Raw genomic sequence first — 21,532 nt, 5'->3', positions numbered from 1 at the left:
ATTATCCAGAGTGACTCACTTCTGTACTTTGCAGATTTCAAATTCTTTGTTTAAACTTCAGCTTAATGTTATCTTGATGAAATTTTTTTCATCATGGCTAACTGAAATTTTTACAATATTTCCTTTTCAAGACAGCTACACTTGTACATGTCTTAGGTCTCTGTGTGGCTGGTTTTAGCTCTCTGCCTCACCAGACCTGATAAGGCAGTATTTTAGTTAATATGTAGTGAAGTTCTGAAAGGGCTCTAACCAACTTCCTTGTCTTTACTTCACCCTCAGAGTGTCTATTAATTTTATCTTTGTTTAGTTATTAATTTTAAAATATGCTCTTGGTCTCAAAGGGTTTTCCTCTCTGCCACATGGTTCGATTTAAGCGCTTCTATTTTTCTAATAATTCTTTATTAGAATAGTGCTACTGTCTGCTAAAGCACAGATGGTCAAAATCCAATTTGCTGCATAGCTGAACCAACCTCAAGAAAGTAAAGTGGTGGATGATCCACGCAAGCGTCCCGGTTTCAGACTGTGCACCTGTCACATGCTTGCTGCAATGCAATGTGCGTTTTCCACTGTGTTTACTTTCATGTGAAGCGCTCTTCTAAGATCTAACCTTTAGTCAGTGGGTGATTTTCTTTATGGGAGTAAAACAAAGCTAAGTTATGAACTAGCTGTTACGTGTATGTTACAAGCTATCTAGGCTTCAAAGGTCTAAACTAAAAGGTCTAAATATATTATTTACAAAAAATATCCACCAGCCACTCTTTCAACTGAAGTGATGAAACCCAAAGAATTCATGTAGCGAAATGGAGAAAATTAGAATGGTCATCTAAAGTTCTGCCGCTGGTGAAGTGATGAAGAACATTTACTGGCTAATCCTGAAACTTGTCAATTTTGTGACTCTCAGCTGCATATGGATTTCTGTGGTTCAGTGTACAGTTTTAAACAGCTGCTTAAAGTCATGTGTAACTAACCTGGTAAGTTTTACTGGTATAATATTTGTCTTTGTGGGAACTAACACAGAATTCAGCTTGATATAAAGGATTAAATTATTTTCACTTTATAAGAAATTTTTTCATGAGAACGATTCTTTTTTCAAAGTGAGTTAGGACCATTTATAATTGCAGAAGGTAGAGCAGTGCTTATTTTATTTCTTTATCTGTTCATAGATTTTGGGAGGGCCGGGGTTTGAGTACAGGGGGATTAAATAGAATCAGTTTTGCATGCTTTAAAAATTTGTGATTTTAAAACTCATTTATTAAAAAAATTATTTATATTTGTCTTGATGCATAATATAGGTTTGAACACAGGGCAATGCCTTCCAGTTAAAAAGAGCAGTACTACTCACACTGTGGATGGATGATTGTATGGGGAGGTGGGTGACCGAGAAAGCAGATGCAGTGCCATGTGGAACATTTTATTTTAAAAGCAAGAATTGTTTGTATATTCCTTTACTGCTATCTGTGCTTTTGTAATTTTATTAGTAATGAAGTTTGTTTGTTTTTTTTTAATTTAAATTTGTGTTTTTCTTCTCATTTCTGGGTGTCATCCCTCCTATATATATTATTTCAGATCTTTTTAGTTATTGTGATTTAGTTGTACTTAGTCGCTGAATTAACTTTAAAACCAAATACATTCTGGCCAGGGAAAGATACACTCATCTAAAAACAAAGGAAATAGCATGATAGCTTACATGAGACACTACTTAGTCATACTTTAAAAGATAATGACGGTACCAAATAAAATACAGTACTCATTATTATTCTAAAGTATTGGAACTAGAAGTCAAGGGTAGATTAGAAAAGAAACTTATTTGTGTTGTTCTCTTTTTGGTTGAATTTAAACTATTGTGCATATTATTATGGATAATAGTACTTTTTAAAAAATGTAGTCTTTTATATAAATCTTTGCTGGAGACTTCATTGCTTTTCATGTAGAATTGTATGCTTTAGGTTTTTACAGTGGAATTCAAACTTAAAAATGGAAGGAATGGAACAATTCAATGTTTTCTTTAGTAAAAGATTTAAAATTGTTCTCTGTTTATAATAAGAATACATATTTATTGTAAAATATTTATAAGCTAGAGAAGAAATTAGAGAAGAATAAAGGAAAAAAAACCCTATAATCCCACCACTATTACCTCTGATTGTATTTTCTTTAAGTGTTATTTCCTCAAATACGTATACAGTTTTACACACTGTTGTGCACCCAGTTTTTTCACTTAATGGTATATTATGAGTTTCCCCCTATACCCTGAAGTTTTTACAGAAGCAGGATCTTTAATGTCTTTAGACTGTTCCATCATATGAATCTATCTTTATAATCTGTTAATATTGCTACTCTCAAAATGGATGCTGGTCGTTTCCATTATTGTAGTTCCTTTTTTATTCAAAATCAAATTTATTGATTTTATTTTTAATTAGGTTTAGTTTTATCTCATCTTTTTGTGTGGGCTCTTGGACTTCGGGGTTTGGCAGCAGGAGTAGACAGTTTGTTCCTCTGCGGAGCTGCCTTCCGTTCACCACCTACAGAGAAAGGCGCAGCCAGTGTGGTGGCGACTGCGAGACACGGTCCGCCAGTCTGGTCAGTGGCTGAGGGTTCTCCACCGGGCCTCCCACGCAGGGACCGGGCGGACGAGCGCTAGGTGCATGAACAGTAAATACAGACATGGATGTGGGGAAAGGATATATAAAGTGCTCAAGTTTATTATACTGTTTGATTTTGTTTTGTGTTATCCTTTTTAGCCTGGACATTTGCTGTGAAGATCATCTTTGATTTTACTGGGTGGTTCTTTCTGGTCTGCAGGCTGACTCTCTAACTGCTGAGCCAAACCGGCCAGGGCTGGGTGGTTCTTGACACTGAGGCATCTTTGCTTTTAAAAAAGAAAAAAAACACACAAAAGTTTTATACAAAGGAATGATTAAAATTGCTGTCCAAAAATGCACAAATCACAGTTCTATGCTCAAGTATGGGTAATTTACATCAACTGACTTAACATTTTTGAATTATATATGCCTTGTGCTACAGACACCAAAACACAATATTCTTCAGAACACTAGTATTGTGAGACCCTTTATGAAAAAGAAACAAAAGAGATTCATGGCCAGATAATTTATAAACATGTTTTTTTATATACCCTCTTCTTGTATATCTACAGAGTGCAATAGCATCTGAGTGGCTTTGTTTAATCATAATTTTCTCATCTTCAGCAACAAAACCCTTGTTTTGAGTAACAAATCCCAACAACTGTGGAACTAGTGCTGATGAATATTCTGTTAGAATTATCAACTCAATTCAATAAAAGACTATCGGAAGCACTAGAGTTCAGAAGGTTGTCCTGTTTAAAAAAGTACAAACATTAATAGTTTCCTTGCATATAACACTTTATAACAAGATAATTGAACAAAACCATAATCCAAAAATTTCATAAAATATCCAGACATTAGCGCAGTTTGTATTGGTGTAGAAATAGATGGGCCAGTAAAACAGAATACAATTTAGAAATAAGACCATGTACATAAGTGAGTACATATATAATATGATAAAGATGACAATTCAAATCAAAGTGGGGCTATCAATTTAGAATAAAGAACTCCCTCCTTCAGTAGGTGAATAAATAAATAAACTGTGGCACATCCAGACAATAGAATATCATTTAGAGCTGAAAAGAAGTAAACGATCAAGCCATAAGAAGACGTGGAGGAATTTAAATGCATATTACTAAATGAAAGAAGCCACCTTGCAAAAGATACATACTGTATGATTTCAACTCTGTGGCCTTCTAGAAAAGACAAAACTATGGAGACAATGAAAGATCAGTGGTTGATAGCCACAGGCTTTGGGAGGTGAGAAGGGGGAAGAAGAATAAGCAGAACACGGAGGATTGTTAGAGCTGTGTAAATATTCTGTATGACATTACAATGGATACATGCCATTATACATTTGTCCAAACTCATAGAGAGGGCAACACCAAGATAGAACTCTAACATAAACTGTGGACTTTGGGTGATTATGATTTGTCAATGTAGGTTCATCCATAGTAAAATGTACTATTCTGATGAGTGATGTTGACAATGAGGGGGGCTGTGTAGGTGTGAGGGCAGAGGTTATATGGAAAATCTCTGTACCTTAATCTCAATTCTGTTATAAACCTAAAACTGCCCTAAAAAATAGCCATTAGAAAAAGTTTAGAAAAGAATAAAAACCCACAACTTCCTACATCTCCTTCAGATTCAAATAAATTCCCGGAGGTATTAAGAAAAGGGAGGGGTGTGTGAGATTTAAATCCAGACAAATAACAAAAACAAAACAAGACTTTACCTTACAAAAATACTAAAATAAACCAGGAGCAAATATTTTGATAATCTTGGAGTGGGAATGCTTTAAGAGGCCTTACTCAAAAATCCAGAATCCCTAAAAAATATTATTAATAAATCTGACTGCTTAAAAACTTTATATGACAGTAAACAGAACATAGTAAAAACAAAGTAAAAAATGGGGAAAAGGCCCTGGCTAGTTTGGCTCAGCAGTTAGAGCGTCGGCCTGCGGTCCAGAGAGACCCAGGTTCGGTTCCCGCTAAGGGCATGTACCTCGGTTGCAGTTTGTCCCCGGCCCTGGTTGGTCGTGCGGGTGGCAGCCACTCGATGTGTCCCTTTCATATCGATGTTTCTTTCTCTCTTACTCCCACTCTGTCTGAACAAAATATGGAAAAATGTCCTCCTGTGAGGATTTTAAAAAAAAAGGGAAAAAGGATTACATATGATAAACAAAATTTTATCAACCCTTGTGTATATAAAAGTATTTAAAATAAGTTTAGAACAATGAAGACCTATTTCAAAAGAAAGAAAAAAGAAATATAAATGGCTAAAAAGCATGTGATGTTCAACTTCATAGAAACCATATAAGTACACAGTAAAAATGAATTACCAACTTTTCTTCTACCAGTTTGGCGAAGATAGAAACATTTGGTTGGCGAAGTTTGGATAAACTGGTACTTTCATGTACTGTGTGTTAGGATGTAACTTGATAGATTCCTAGAAAATATGGGTTAATAAATATCAAACTTAACAGAAAAAGTATACTTTTAATCCTGAACATCAAGAAATTTATCTGAAGAGATTATTGTATAACTGACCAAAGATATGTCTGCAAAGGCTGTTGATAACAAGTTTGCATGTAATATTAATAACATTCCTAAGTGCCTGGCACTTTGCTATAATAATTAATGCATTATGTAATTGAATCCCCACAGAGCTTCATGATTTAAATATGATTTTACTTATGTCTCTGGTGAGATACTAAATTTGGACAGTGCAGGTTAACTATTAAAATATCACATCTGTAGCATTGGCATTAAAATGTAGATCATTCTGCTCTGTTTCGTTTATTAGGGTAGGAAGTAAATGAAATTGGTTCCGGCTGAGGTGGACAGGATGGAAAATCTTGTGCCAAGAAGTAGGTGTTGGCTTAGGAGGACTTGAGGTCCAGGACTGGGGTTGTGTGTTCTAAGCTGATGATTGGAGCAAGTGGACCCAAGGTAAATGGGCAGTTCCTAATCCAAAGTGAGGAATGGGAGTTTGGTGCAGGTTATAGGAGGCATCTGTGCTTTGGTTAAGAGCAAAGGTTCTGGAGGCAATCACTCTCATCCCCCTTCAAATTCTAACTCGGGCAGTTTAATGAATGTCCCTGGTTTTTCAGCTGTGTAATGAAGTTGATAACAGCACCTACCTAATGGGGTTGTTATGGTGTTAAATGAGATTTAGTGTAAAGCACCTTGAAGAATGCCTGGAACAGAGGAGTTGCTCACAGATTGTTAGCTATAATGATGATGAGGAGGAGGATGGAAATCGAGTGGTAATTAGGGGAGCATGTTGACAAAATCTGCTTCCTCCAAACCTTATACACCTGACTCATGAGGCTACCTTTGCCCAAGACCCCCTGATGGGCATCCCATTCAGCCTGTTATATTTAATCTTGAGAGCTGCCAGCAGGAGGCCTCAGTACTGTTACAATGTCACTTTATGGTCATCAAGAAACACCTCTTGTCTTATTGTTGAGTATGGACACAAAAACTACCCATGGTTCACCCTTTTGCTTTTATGAGCTAACAGATTTTTTTAAGAAATAAGAATAATTTTAATTGCAAATGCACTCTCTTACACTCAATTGTACATGATTGTGGTTCAGTCATATAAAGGAGAATCAAAAGCTTTATATGGAACAAAATCATGAAAACAAAGTACCATTAAGCACGTGGATGTACAATTAGTCTAAAAGATACAATTCTTAATCTCTAAGTATTCATAACCTAAAAAACAAAAGCACATTAAGCATCCTTCTTTACAAATTTAAGTGGTCAGGGAGTGGCAATTAGAGGAATCTTTTCTACACATCAAATGAGAGAAAAAAATGGCAGCATTCCTGTTTTGGTTCCTGTATCTGATTACTTCTCAGAAAACCCCAAAATGCTAGGTAGGCCCTGGACAGTGCTCCCAAGGCCAGGACTTCTGGAGCATTCCTGAGCAGTAGCCGTTTTGAATTCATGGATTTATTACTTCAGTATATATTTATTGAACACCTATTATCCCTCGGTCACTGTTCCAGGTGCAGGGGATAGAGGGAAGAGAATAATGATGGTGCTTACATGGAAGGGAGAGAGCGTGCTCGATGCACTTAGTGATGAACATCTTTTCTCTCCCACCCGAAAAGCATGGGATGTTCAGAAAGTCACAACAGATGCTTAATCCGCCCCCCTCCCCCCAACACCAGTCAAGTCAGAATGTGTGCTCCTTGTTGGATTATTCACTTCTCTGATTCAGTGGTTCAAATTCAGCAACCTTTTTTTTTATCCTCACCCAAGGACATTTTTTGATATTTTGTTCAGATAGAGTGGGAGGGAGAGAGAGAGAGAAACATCGACGTGAAAGGGACACATCGAGTGGTTGCCACCCACACGACTCAACCAGGACTGGGGACAACTGCAACTGAGGTACATGCCCTTAGCGGGAACTGAACCCAGGCCCCGGCCAGCAACCGGCCAGGGCAAATTCAGCAACTTTTAAGGGGAGGTTTTGAGCAGTACCAACTAGAAAAATTCCTTTAGTTTTCCCTTGTTCATAATTTTAAGTCAATCAGTGAGACAGTTAGGTCGTATCTATATAATGTTATTTAAGTGTATATCTAATAATCATAGGCCCAGTATTGCCATCTTTTGTGAGCCCTTCTGTTTATGAAGGACTCCATTCAAATACGGAACAGGGTGAGCATGAACAATTTAAAGATTCCCCCGCTTTGTTCCCATTTCTTTTATTTTCCCCAGCACAAAAAAGTTCTTCAAATTTATAAAAACATGAGAAATAAACAGAGTAATCTGATGTTTTACTCTATGTAAAATTGAATTTGTGTTTTCCTCTACTCTTAATAAGACTACTTTTAAAAAGAAAAATCTGAACATAATTCAGGTTTAATCCAGGAGCCCTTTGACTGATGGATTGACTAATGTCACAGGCTTATTTAATACTGTGCGAGACACTCTCCTTTGTCCATAACCACTCCTTATGGCCACACCCCCATCCCACCATTATCATTTCTGTAGCATTCTTAGACATTACATCATATATATATTATATATATATTAATTTTTTTAGAGAGAGAGGAAGGGAGAGAGATAGAAACATCTATGTGAGAAAGGTATGTCCTGCACGCCCCCTACTGGGGCTTGAGCCTGAAACCCAGGCATGTGCTCTGACCAGGAATTGAACTGGGACCTTTCAGTCCATGGGACAAGGCTCAATCCACTGAACCACACCAGCCAGGCTACATCTTATAATTTGTACTGGCATTTTGTCTGATTTCATGACTGATTTAATGACTTGAAGACTTTCTTCTGCTTACTTTACAGTTAGAAAACACTAAGGAGGCAGCACTGTTTCAGGAAGCTTTTTTTGAAAAGGTGTGGTGGTTATTACTGAACACAGGAGTGGGAGCTGGTGTTTATTACCTCCTTCTTCCTTGCAGGGCAGGCATCTGGACAGCGGCGCGCCGTATAATCTGAGCGAGCCGGTGAGTCATTGCTTCTATCGTTAAAAACTGTACAGTGTTTGCTTTGATAAAAAGGGGCAATGGTCAGGTTCTATTACAATAAGGTATTTCCTAAGTAAAATCTCGTTTATTTGTTCCTGCTGGAGGAAGGATGATAAAAATAGTTATAAGTGTGAATTATTAAATATTGAGAAAGGAAGTCAGGGACAGTGTACTGAAGTGGAAAGAGCACCACCCTGCGGTCTGTAGACAGGCCTGCTCTGCTTAGAACCCCGAAGGTCCTGTTTCTTTCCAGGCCACAGATTCCTCAGTAGATTTCTGTTTCTAAAACGCCTTCTGTCACCATGTTGCATGTTCAGATGACCAAAAAAAAGCCCCTTTGTTCAGTCACCACTGTCTCTTGCAGTGCATCCAGGGATGTCATTTTTGGAACTCTGTGGATCAGGAAAAGTGTGCTTTAAAATGTGTAAGTATTAACTATGCTTCTGTTTTGATACTAGTGTTTGCCCTGAAAAGTTGTCTAAGTGGATTCTTATTTGAATTTCAATTGGCTTTCAATTATTTGGCTTGGCCTTATAGGGAAAGTATGCTACCCTGAGTAATACATGGTAGTGGGGGGGAAACTGAGACCACTATTACTATCACAGCTGGAGACCAAAGGAGTTTAACACAAACCATGAAACCCCAGGGATGCCCAATTGCTGACACCTAGAAAGGTCTTTTAGTAGGATGTGAGGTATTTGTTAAATTTTCTGGTCCTGCAGTTCTCAGATTTTAATATACATGTAACTGGGGGTCTTATTGAAATGCGGATTCTGATTCAGTAGGTCTGAGAGGGACCTGAGATTCTGCACTGATAACAAGCTCCCAAGTGGTGCGATGCTGTGGGGTCCAGGTCCCTCTTAAACAGCAGGGCCCTAGGTCATGTCCAAAGTTTCTCTGTAGGGAACATGGTAGTAGTAATCCAGAGGCCACAAGCACCTAGGTTTATTTCTCTTTATGTAGGAGATATATCCTTTAATACTTTATTTTTCATTTATCTCAGGTTTGCCATTTAGTGTGTGACTTAGTGGAGGTACTTAACCATTGTTAGTGTATTTTTCTCATCATTAAACGAGGATAATAATGGAATCTCCCTCCTAAGGATAGTGCCTGATACACTGTCATTACTCAATTTCATGGATAAAAATTGTACAATTTGTAGTGGGTTGTATTGCAAATTAACCCAGAGACATGGAGGTGGGGTACAGGCTGACAAGCCCCGGGGGGGGGGTTGTGGGGAAAGATAAACCACAGAGCTTACATGCATGTATGCATGACCAATGAATATAGACAACAAAGCTGGGGATGGAGCAGCGGGGAAGGGGAGGAGGGTGTCAATGGGGGTAAAATGAGAAACATCTGTAACAAAAACAAATTAATAAATAAAATAAAAAATAAAGTGGGTTGTATTGCCAGTTGTTCAGGGTCAGAGATTAAATCAGTAAGGTCATGGTAACTTTGGTAATATCATTTTCTGTTAATTACTCAAATTGTAGCATTGAGATTTAAATAAGGACATTAACCATCCTATAGTCCTCACAGCTGTTCCTGCGTAGTATGTCCTCGAACTCCTTCCCGGGGGTTACGCACACCCACTCTCATGTTTGTGACCGAGTGCTCCATAGAATGGAAGTTCCCAAAAGGTGATCTCAGAACAATTATACACTCTAAAACACGTTCACCTCTCCTTGGCGGCACTTTTACAAATTGCAATTTAAATAATTATTTGTCTGGTTATGTGTTTTTTCCCAACATGTAAGTCCACCAGGGCAGGACGCTCTGTCCTATACACACTGTGTCTCCTGCACTGAACACAGTGAGGGGCAGATAGCAGGTGCTCAAACAACACTGACAAGTAAGTGAACGGCAAGCACCATCCGTTGTCAGAAACAGTCCTGAAAACATAGTGGGTGCTAGCATGGCCAATCTGGGCAGAGGGATCCGCTGCCTTTGTAGCTGGAGCTATTGGTGGTTTTCATTCCAGGTCTTCCCTGGGCATATGCCAACACCTCTTCATTCTCTAACCTGGCCCATCACAGATACCTCTTGCTGGACTGGGACTTTCTAGCAGACATCATGCTCATCATTTTTCCAGTGATGCAAACAACATAAGTTACAGCTGTGCCTTCAGTGAGCTGTCCGGACAGAAGGCCCAGCTCTGGGCTCCCTTGCTTTTAATTGTCTTTTTTATTGGTTGTTAGCCCAAGGGGGGATAAAGAAATTAATGTGGAAGAAATGTCAAGCTAAGTGTCATTAAAATTATTTGTAGCTTTAAAGATTTTAAGTAATTTTTCTTTCCTTTCTTTCGTGCAGAATGACACCTATGCCACAGTTTGCGAGGTAAGTTGGCAATCCTTGTAAAAAAGGTGCCATCAAACTCCACCTCTTTATCTCTTGTTCAAAAAGCTGGTCAAATAAGAATAAGGAACCTGAGTCATTCTCAGTGCTCAGAGACATTCTTCTTGGGAGCACTATGATTCTGGGCGTAAAGATGACTGTGCAATTCCATTTTTGACCCAAATGTTTGCTGAATTTTAAATATCTATGTGCATATATAGTGTATGAAAGGGTATCCAGATGTGTATACGTATACACACATTCACATTTATACACATATATTGCTCGTCTGGTTTGAAAGGTCTAATTCCTGAAGCCTGGGCAGGAGAGGTTGCGGGGAGAAAGGCAGGAACAGATGTAAGGATGTCTTTATCTCTGCTGGTTTCGTGTTCTTCCCCTTAAAAAACATGCTCTAGCATTAAATACAATGCATTAAAAAAGAACACTTGAGTTGCATTTAAAAAAATTTTTTTTTATCCTCACCTGAGGATGTTTTTCCATTTTTTGTACAGATAGAGTGGGAGGGAGAGAGAGGAAGGGAGAGAGAGAGAGAAACATCGATGTGAAAGGGACACATCGAGTGGCTGCCACCCGCACGACCAACCAGGGCCGGGGACAAGCTGCAACCGAGGTACATGCCCTTAGCGGGAACCGAACCCCGGTCTCTCCGGACCGCAGGCCGACGCTCTAACCGCTGAGCCAAACTGGCCAGGGCTTGAGTTGCATTTTATTCTTTAGTCGACAAACTCCTTTGACAACGTTTTGAAACCCAGCTTTTCTTTTCTTGCTACGCTGATGAGGGACTTGGCGCTGGCTCTGGCTGCCCGGGCTCCTCTCACTTCCCACGGTCAGGTCCCTCCTGGCCAGCTCTCCCCACTGCACGCGACTTTCTCTGGTCAGGTCCCTCCTGGCCAGCTCTGCCCTGCACGCGACTTTCTCTGGTCAGGTCCCTCCTGGCCAGCTCTCCCCCTGCACGTGATTTTCTCTGGTCCTTCAGAAAGACCTTAGGACTTGGATCTTTTCCTACTCAGTCTTCTTGAACTTAACCCATTCTTCAGAATTCATTTTAGATTATTTGACAGTGTTTATGACTACATTATTTCTCAGTTTAAGATCTATGTTGTATTGTTTGTAAATGTTCTTAAAACCAGATAACAGAACTAATTTATCTTGCCTGAGGAAGGAGGACAAATGACATCCTATTAGTAAAATTTTAAAAATTCCCCTTTAGTTGGTAATAAAAAGAAAAACAAAAAATTTAAAGTGGAATATTTTCTCAATAGTCTGTGAGTCTGTGATTACTCTGTACATGAGTGATTTTTACTTGGGAGTGGATGGTGGTGGGGTTGGCTAAGAAGAGATAAAACACAGGGGGGAAATGGCCCCATGTGTAAGTAGACAATTAAAAACCCTTCTTGATTGGAATGAAAGAAAGGAAAGAAAGGGAAGAAAGGGAGGAAGGAAGGAAGGAAGGAAGGAAGGAAGGAAGGAAGGAAGGAAGGAAGGAAGGAAGGAAGGAAGGAAGGAAGGAAAAACTTGCTTGAGAACCCTTTAGTGTGATTAACAACCCCCCCCCCAAAAAAAAAATTCCCACATAACAATAAGACAGTCTCAGGAGATTGTGCGTAGGAAACCAGAGAGTTAGTTGTCTCTAAACTCTGGAGGCCGCCCACAATCGGATTGCGGATGCAGTAGGCCTCCTTACTCACTGTGCTGCCCAATTCTGTGCTTCTACAATGTAAATTTTTTCTCTTAGTGTCCTAACATATAATTATTCTATTCTGTTCTATTTATACTTTGCTGTTTTACACTTCAAAACGTTATTCTTTAAATAATGTGGAACTGAACAGTAATACACTCTTTAAAGAGACAGAGATATATTTTAAATTGAACTGCTCCCACCTTTAGTAAATGACCTCTGCAACCAGGCATGCTTTAACCCAGGTTGCTTAGAATTTCTACATGTTTCTTGGAGGCAATAGTCTTGGAAGTGAAAGCTTTAGCAAAATATAACTTGGAAAATGATGTTAGCCAGTAAGATGGCTTTTCCCTGAGTGTTTAAAAGGTAGATTATACTGTTTCTAAAAACCATTTTATGGCTTCTCATTGTTGTTTGAGAAAAATTACAAACCGTTTGCTCCCTCTCCAGCCTCATCTTACCCCTCCCTCTCCCTGTTCCCTGTGCTTCACCACACTGGCCTTCCCTCTTTGCGTGTCTGGGCGCTGCCTCGGGGCCTTAGTTCCACCCAGCCCTTTGCCAGCCAGCTCCTTCTGATCCCTGGGTCTTGCCTTGAGCGTCACCTCTGCACGGTTCTTCCTGATCATCCTAATGAAAGTAAATCTCCTTCCTGCCTAGTCTTGCCTCCTGCCTTTGACTTGTTTTATTTTCTTCACAGCACTTTTCACAATCTGAAAGTATTTTGTTTTTAAATTTGTTACTCTGTTATTTTCTATGTACTCCCTTCTAAGGGGATGTGAATTCCATGCAGGCAGGGAACTTAGCCAGGTTGCTCATCGCCAAATCTTTAGAGCCTAAAACAGTGCTCGGCACATAAAAGGTATCAGTATTTTCTGAATGAGTGAGTGATTTTTTTAGGAAATGAAGCCACTGTTCTTCTGGAGCAGCTGCATGAGGGGTGTCCCAGGGGTGGCATGTGTGTCCCCCCTGTGGTACAGGGTAAACACGTGCCAGGCTAGGAGCCACAGGATGGAGCCAGAGGAATGGTGATAAAGATGGTCTTACTACTATGGCAGAGATGAGAGCAGTCAGTCGTGGGAACAGAGACAGCAGGCTGGTGGAGCCTCTGGGAAGTGTGAGCTTGGCTTCTGCAATAGGATGGCAGCTCAGTAGCCCAGAATATACAGAGGCTTTTAGCTCAGATTCTGTGAATTCCTTAAATTTAAGGACCTTTAGATTCTCTCCTGACAACTCAAACATGAGAAACACTGGAAAACTCCATTTGAAGTTCAAAATTATTTAGATTGGCTGGGGGGGGGGGAGAAGAATGTTGTTAAAAGAATTGATCTTAAAAAGGTAATTATGTGACAGGATGGTGGTATTAGCTAATGTTATGGTGGTCATCATATCGCATTATATAAATGTATCAAATCCACATATTGTACACTTTAAACTTACACAGTGTTTTATGTCAATTATATCTTAATAAAGCTAGAAAAAAGACAAGCTTCATAAAAAGTAAACGAAATAAAACATTTAAATGCCTAGATAGATCATAATTTTATTATCTATGTCCCCCTGAAAAGAAAAAATGCAGGAAAAATAGGCCCACTATTTCCCCAATAGTCAATACTAGCTATATTTCCAAATAAACATTATTTCACCCCGTTTCTTCTTCCTCAGTTTTCCTTCTTGGAAAAAAACCCATGTTACGTGATAATTTTGCTGCTACTTGGTATATTTGTTCTCTACAGGTAATAAACGTGTTGAATGTATTATACTGAAACCTGCAAAAATGTGAAAAATATATTAAACCCTTAAATCAAATAATCCTGAGGCCAAACTGAGGTGTTTAAATTAATCCTTAACTAGGTAAACCTGGGCTTATCAGACTTCACTTCCTCTGAGGGCACAGATCAAACACTGGACAACTAGTATTTGCAAATCACAGTCCGCTACCTGGGATGTTCAGGGCAAATGCATTGTGCTATGGTTTCCACTATTATCATGAGAAACAATAGCATGTTGTCCTAGGTATTATAAATTGAATGAGACCAGGAAGATTGATCATGATTGTGTAGTAGTTTTACAATGTGTGTCTTTTCTCCAAGTTTTTTTTTTTTTTTCCCCCCATAGCTAATGTTAATACATCTGTTAAGAATTGCAGGAAATTTGTGTCTCAGTCATCAAAATGTTTGACTCTGATTTTGGTTAATGAGATATGTTAGTCGCCATTATGTTTTTGTAGACCTTAAAATTTAACATTGGTATTAAGACTTCCATTAAAATGTTCACTTACTATACAGATTATCGTCAGTTTTTAAGTTTTCAAGGAAGGCATGGATTTAAGAAATAAATAGGTATAATTTTTGCCTAGAGTTTTAGGTTATTAGCTCACCAAACCTTTGACTGAGATGGCAAATATAATTACATCGTTGAGCTCAGTGTTTTTTCAGAATGTGGAGTGTGACCCATTAAAGAGTCATGAAATCAATTTAGTGAGTAGAGTCCCAATAATCAAATGAAATGGAATAGACTAGAACAGAACAAACATTGTGTCACAGGTATGAGATTTCTTTTTGGGATGAAGCTGTTCTAAAATTAGACTGTAGTGATGATTGAACAATTCTGTGAATATACTAAAAACCACTGAACCGTGTGTTTTAGATGGGGGAATTTTATGATACACGAAACAGATCTCAATAAAACTGTTAAAAGGGGAAAAAAAGTAAATGCTGTTTCAAGAATGTGTTTACCCCAACATGTATGTGTGTACTAAGTTGTTTCATTACATGTATTTTGGAATCTGGGACACGATCAAAAAACTTTGAAAGGTCCTGTTCTAATCCTTCTGGCCAATGGAAACTTTAAGTATTGCAGTTGCAATAACTGGTATACTGGTATACTTACATATTAGGCATACAGATTTCAAAATTTAATTGAAGCTTATCAGCCAAAGTCTGCCCTGACTGGCACGCCACGTGTCTCCCACAGCGAGAATCATGCGAGGTCGGCTGCAGCAGCTCTGAAGGTGCATATGAAGAGGAAGTCCTGGGTAAGTAGACACATGCAGCTGTTACTGAAAACAATCCACACTGCTCTAGGAACCTATGCTTATGTGAGGATAATGACCCATCTCTTAGAAGATCTAGACTTCTATATCTCTATGACCTGTCTGTCTATAATTCAGTCATTTCGAATGTGGGAGCCATTTTGAGAGAGATTCAGTGAGACTCTTCTTTCAGAGCCAAAGGGGGGGAACAGCACATGAGTGATGTTTAGAACCTGAGATTCTACCTTCAGTTCAGTAGATACAATCAATCCTCTCAATAAGAGAGACAGTTGTCAGTTAATGCCCCTGTTTTCACGAACAGAGAGTATAGAAATTTTTAAATTTAATGTTCACTAAATTATTTAGCTAGAAGTTATTCAATAAAGTATCTGCCATAGGTATGGCTCCTTACAAGACTCTGGGAAATTTGCAGAATGTTTAGAAGCTACGTTTCTCAGAGTTAGATTTTTGAGTAAGTGAGGAACAGGGGTGTATATGTCTCCAGCTCCCTCTGCCTGATCTCAGAGCAGACTGGGTGACTTTGCCCTAGAGTGTGAGTTCTCTAGTGGCTTCTGAAGGACCAGTGCTTTGATAAGTCACAGCCTGTCCGCAGCTGTCTTTTCCACAATTCCTCGGGGTCTCCTCCCACTGAGAAATACTTCCCTCCAGACTGAGAGGTGATTGACTTTTCCTTAAACCATTTCAATGGCTTACGTATTGCTCTCAGTGGCTGGTGGAAACTGGGTGGAGAATCTTGCCTTGCTGTCCTGCTTGGTTTCTGACCTGTAGTGTGCCATGAAAGACCCTCTTTGACGTGTCTGAGGAAAGGTAGTGAAATTACCTGTTTTTCCTTCTGTGTCGTTGGGAGTTTGCTGTGGATAAAATTTATATTTTGTGATTTCCAAACTACGCACTGAAGTGTCCCAGGATGTGATAACATCCATCTCTGGGGGAAGCATGGGGCATTATACACATGGAGGGAAACAGGACAGTCAACATCTCCTGCACACTCTGGAACTTCTAGCTGGAGGTGGTTCACGGTGTGAACAATGGCTTGCACTACACTCCTTTATATGCTATCATATCTTTGTGATGCTGGACTTTTTTGGTTATTGCTGTGATAAAAAGCAAGTGCCATGAGAAACTCAACATGGAACAGGAAATGAGGAGGTGGTACCCAATGTGATTACAATATTGGAGAACTTGTGCAGTGCCCAATAAGCACACAGATCCCATTAGTTGGCAATTATTTTTATTAAAGGATGAAATAAAAATATTTTGTCTTTCAATTTATGCGTTATTTTTTTTAAACATCTACTAAACTGATAGAGCATGCATGCTTAAATTATAATAATAAATGGAACTGTTAGGTCATTCTTTTGGTCCAGAGAGTCCTGAAAAAAATAACTGAGAAACTAGAAATTTCAGAACTGAGAGGGTTTGGGAAACTTTTATTTACACCCTTTTCTTATATTCTGAAATTTTACTACCAACTTATTTATACAACTATTTATACAACTTGGTGGTTAGAATTCAAGTATAATTAGTGCTTTATTTTAAATTACTCACTGGCTTTGGATCAGTGTTTATGTACCACTGGCAAATAAGATGTATCGAACCTAAATAAAAGCATTTATGCTTACAGACCTTTAGTTTGTTATAATGAATCTTCTTGCCCATGCACCTAACATAGTGTTTTTCTCTAACTCATGATCCAAGTTACCTGTGGGTCTCCTATATTATTCTATTTGGAATACCCTCCATGCCCTTTTTCACAGAGCAAGAATGATAATAGCTAATAATATATTGAAATACAAATACCTGTTATTTATTAGGCATTTATGAGTCAGGTGTTGTTCTGAGTAATTTATAGCAATTAGCTCTTTTTGTCCTCAGAGGTATAAATATTATCATCTTCTTCCTTTTACAAATGAGAAAAATGAGGCACAAGTATAAATACTTGCTTAGGGTTGGCTGGGGTTGTATAAGTGGAAAGGGATGTAATTTGAATTATAACTCAGCTATCTATCTTATTCCAGAGCCTTTTCTTATTCACTCTGCTATGTACTGTATTAAAACTAGCATATAGCTCAGTTTAACTTCTCTTTCTCATTTGGTTCACTCTTGTCTTGATATTTTAGAATAAACCTACTTTACATCTTTTTTTTTTTTTCCATATGTATCACCATGACTTTGAAACACATATCTTTTTTGTTGTTGTTGTTCAGATAGAGAGGGAGGGAGAGAGAGGAAGAGAGAGAGAGAGAAACATCGACGTGAAGGGACACATCGAGTGGCTGCCACCCGCACGACCAACCAGGGCCGGGGACAAACTGCAACCGAGGTACGTGCCCTTAGCGGGAACCGAACCCGGGTCTCTCGGGACCGCAGGCCGATGCTCTTAACCGCTGAGCCAAACCGGCCAGGGCTGAAACACATATCTTTTTTTTTAGCTATGAAATATAGATTGACTTGTACTTACAAAATTCTGATCCCTTCTGTCCAGTTCTAACTTACATCTTTTTTGATGCCTCATGGTTCCTCTTCCTTACTCTGCTGACAGCTCATCACTGGACTCCTCTTCAAGGTATAACACAGCGTATTCCAGTGTCTGCAATTAAGTGCTTCATACCATAAAAGGTGAAAAGTGGACCTATGCTTTGCTTGTGTAGTTATCATAGCCAGAAATGAACCACGATCCAGCAGAGAAGGGTTGTGCTGAGTCTTTCTGTGGGGTGGACCTTCAGATGACCACGGCTTTATTTTTGGGGGGTCACAGAGTAGTATAATGGTATGAACTTTAATTGTCCCAGATTCAGTATCTATAGTGATTAGAACTGTGCCAACTTTTAATAAGAAAAATGAGGCAATAGGAGTTTTATTTAGCCATTTTAAGTTCCTTACAAAAATTTAGCATGTTCTCTCAACCAGAGTATTGATTTTTTTTCCTAAAAATGAAAGCTTATCCTCTAAGTTCAGGTAAGGATGGCTGCTTTTGCCACTCGTATTCAACATAGTACTTGAAGTCCTTGGCAGAGCAATTAAGCAAGAAAAGAGTATTCAAATTTGGTGGATGTAATAAAAGACATTCAAATTTTAAAGGAAGAAGTAAAATTACCTTTGCAGATGATAAAATCTTATATGTAGAAAACCCTAAAAATATCACAAAAAGAGCCCTTGAACGAATGAACAACTTCAGCAAAGTAGCAGAATTCAAGGTCAACACTCAAACATAAAATTGCATTTTATATACTTATAATAAACAATCTGAAAGGGAAATTAAGAAACCAATTTCATTTACAATAGCATCAAAAATAGTAATATACTTAAGAATTAACCAAGGAGGTGAATACATGTGAATGAAAGCTACAAAATAGTTCTAAAACAAATTAAAGAAGATTAAATAAATAGAAAACATTTCATATTTATGTATTGAAAGACTTAGCGTGGTTAAGGTGCCAATACAACAAAGTGATCTACAGGTTGAATGCAATACTTGTCAAAAATTCTAAAGATGTTTTTGCAGAGATGGGAAAATCAGTCCTAAAATTCATATGGAAACTCAAGGGGTCACAAATGCGGAAAAGAAGAACAATGCTAGAGCACTCACATTTTCTGATTTCAAACTTACTACAAAGTTACAGTAATCAAAATAGTGTGGTATTGGCATAAAGGCAGACATATAGACCAATGGACTAGAATAAGAGAGTCTGGAAATAAAACTTTACATATATGATCAAATAATTTTTTAAAAAGATTTTTAGAGAGAGAGGAAGGGAGAGGGAGAGGAAGAGAGTAGAGGATGGGAGAGGGAGAGGGTTAGGGAGAGAGAGAGAAACATCGATGTGAGAGTGAAACATCGATCTGGCTGCCTCCTGCACACCCCCTACTGGGGATTGAGCCTGAAACCCCAGCATGTGCCCTGATTGGAAACTGAACCAGCAACCTTTTGGTGCCCAGCACATCAACCAACCAATTGAGCCACACTGGCCAGGGCAATGGTCAAATAATTTTTGACAAGTCTTCAAGACCATTCAATGGGGATAAGACAGTTTCTTCAACAAATGGTCCTGGAAAAACTGGATATCCACATGCAAAATAACTGGATATCCACTGGACCCTTATATAACATAATACACAAAAATTGACTGAAAGTGGATTTATGACCTAAATGTAAGACCTACAATTATAAAACCCTCAGAAGAAAACACAGTGGATGTGGCAATGATTTCTTGGATATGACACCAAAAGCATAGGCAACAAAGAAAAAACAGACAAACTGGATTTCTTGAAAATTAAAACATTTTATAGTTAAAAAAACAAAACAACCAACAGAATGGGAACACATATTTGCAAATGATATATCTGACAAATGATTAATATCCAAAATATATATAGTACTCCTAAATCTCAACAACAAAAAATAAACCAAACAATCCAATTTAAAAATAGGCAAAGAACTTATACATATCTCTAAAAGATATAAAAGTGGCCAATAAGCACATGAAAAGATGCTCAATATCCCTAATCCTTAGGGAAATGCAAATCAAAACAAACATGAAATACCACTTCACACTCATTAGGATGGCTACGTGTAAAAAAAAGAAAAAAAAACCAGAAAAGTAAACATGTTTAAGAGGATGTGGAGAAATTGGAATCCTGCACACTATTGGTGGGAATGTGGGAGCATGGTGAACAAAATCTTGTTTTCTCCCCAGAAAATGCAGGCCTCCCCTCTGCGCCCTTTGCGTCTTCCATTGGAAACCAAAGTGTGACATTACGGTGGAAATCTGCCAACATCTCTGGAATAAAATACATCATTCAGTGGAAATATGCACAACTTCTGGGGAGCTGGACTTACACTGAGGTATGAAAAGTGGCCTATGTACTTAAACATAGTCTTTCCCCCCCTAAGTTATAAAAGTGCCAAATTACTACGTATACTTACAGGTATAAAGACAATCTGGGGAAGATTCAAGCATAAAAAGAGTGGTTTGGATTAGATAAATTTTAATCTCTGCTATTCTGTAACATGTTAATGAGAAACCCTTTATATTTGAGGAAAATATATTATTGGACATCCATATTATTCCTTCAGCTAGCATCATATATCCAATTACTCAGTATCATTGGTCATTATCTGCCCTTCCCACTTTAAATGATTATAACTAGGAGAGGGCAGGAAGTTCATCAGAACTATCCTTTTCAGGAAAGCATGAGCCAGTTCAGAGGAAAATAGTCCCAAAACACCAAGTATATTGACATAGAAAAATGAAAGCCTTGTGGTAAACGTCAAATAATTGAATCCATAATTTTGCAATTTTGAAGAAGGAAAGAGTTTCTGTGTCAATTATGCAGACTTACATCTGGATGACTCAGCTCTAAACTCCAGACCTTCATTTCATCTGGTCTGGCAGGTGCTGAGTCACCTCATATCCAAAAGGTCACTAATCTTCTCCAAATTAATCTGTGCTCTGGAGTCAAAATGAATAGTACCGGTGTTGACAATTGATCTCTTGTTGATCCAGGCTGTGTCCAAGCTGTCATATATGGTAGAGCCCCTGCATCCCTTCACTGAGTATGTGTTTCGAGTGGTTTGGATCTTCACAGCCCAGCTGCAGCTGTCTTCACCCTCGAGTCCCAGTTACAGGACTCATCCTTATGGAGGTATGGCATGTGCATGTTGCTTATGCTACAGGAGATTACTCTACATCTTTGGTTTCATTTGCTTTTATTTTAAACAAAGAAATAAATTTATTCTTTCAGTAATGGATCCATTCAACAAATGTGCCAAGTAGTGTTCTAGGTGCTCACCATACCTCTGTGATTAAAGCAAAAAGTCCTGCTCTTGTAGAGCTCACATTTCAGTGGAAGCAGTAAACAGAAATTAAGCGGTAAACATAAAAACTAAGGAAAGTATATCATAAGTGGGAAGGTGCTGTGAACGATGATAGAGGAATGTTTTGAACAGGGTCTGTCCTTTAGGGTATTAAAAATAGGGGGGGGATGAGGGGAAGAACAGTCAGGTTGCAGGATAAATAAAGTGGTCAGAAGAAGGCTCAGTAAGCAGTGAGGAATTATGGGAGGTTTCACATGCTCCCTAAAAAGATCATTTTGGCAACTACCAATGGAATGAATCAAGAGAATGAGAGAGACTGGCAAGTACAGAGGTAGAGAGACCAGCTGGGAGGTTATTATAATATATTTTATAATACATTTTATCAGCGGTGACTTAAAAAATAGTACATATATTGGAGCATTTTCTGATTTTTTGTTTTGAAGATGTGACTTTTACATCAGAAAAAGGATGCAAGCCTAGAGCTTTTGGGGAAGTGAATGCCTGGGGCAGACACTCAGGGAGAGCCATCTGGTACCCTCAGCCTCAGAGC

General features: G+C 38.5%; 1 protein-coding gene across 2 annotated transcripts in view; it reads left to right on the top strand.

The window, feature by feature from the left end:
• The first annotated feature begins 848 nt into the window (after positions 1-848).
• Positions 849-21,532, top strand: part of ROS1 (ROS proto-oncogene 1, receptor tyrosine kinase) — a 96,734-nt gene continuing 76,050 nt past the window's right edge. For both annotated transcript variants that reach the window (XM_036248747.1, XM_036248746.1), the window contains exons 1-7: positions 849-971; positions 8,011-8,055; positions 8,441-8,500; positions 10,390-10,416; positions 15,086-15,146; positions 19,862-20,010; positions 20,672-20,810. In XM_036248747.1, coding sequence (XP_036104640.1) covers positions 849-971; positions 8,011-8,055; positions 8,441-8,500; positions 10,390-10,416; positions 15,086-15,146; positions 19,862-20,010; positions 20,672-20,810 — 604 coding nt within the window. The remainder of the gene's footprint in view (positions 972-8,010; positions 8,056-8,440; positions 8,501-10,389; positions 10,417-15,085; positions 15,147-19,861; positions 20,011-20,671; positions 20,811-21,532) is intronic.

This window comes from Molossus molossus, unplaced genomic scaffold (assembly GCF_014108415.1).
Source record: "Molossus molossus isolate mMolMol1 unplaced genomic scaffold, mMolMol1.p scaffold_m16_p_8, whole genome shotgun sequence".
In the NCBI taxonomy this organism is placed as follows: domain Eukaryota; kingdom Metazoa; phylum Chordata; class Mammalia; order Chiroptera; family Molossidae; genus Molossus; species Molossus molossus.
Note: the sequence above shows the minus strand (reverse complement) of the source record. Positions and strands in the feature narration are given on the sequence as shown.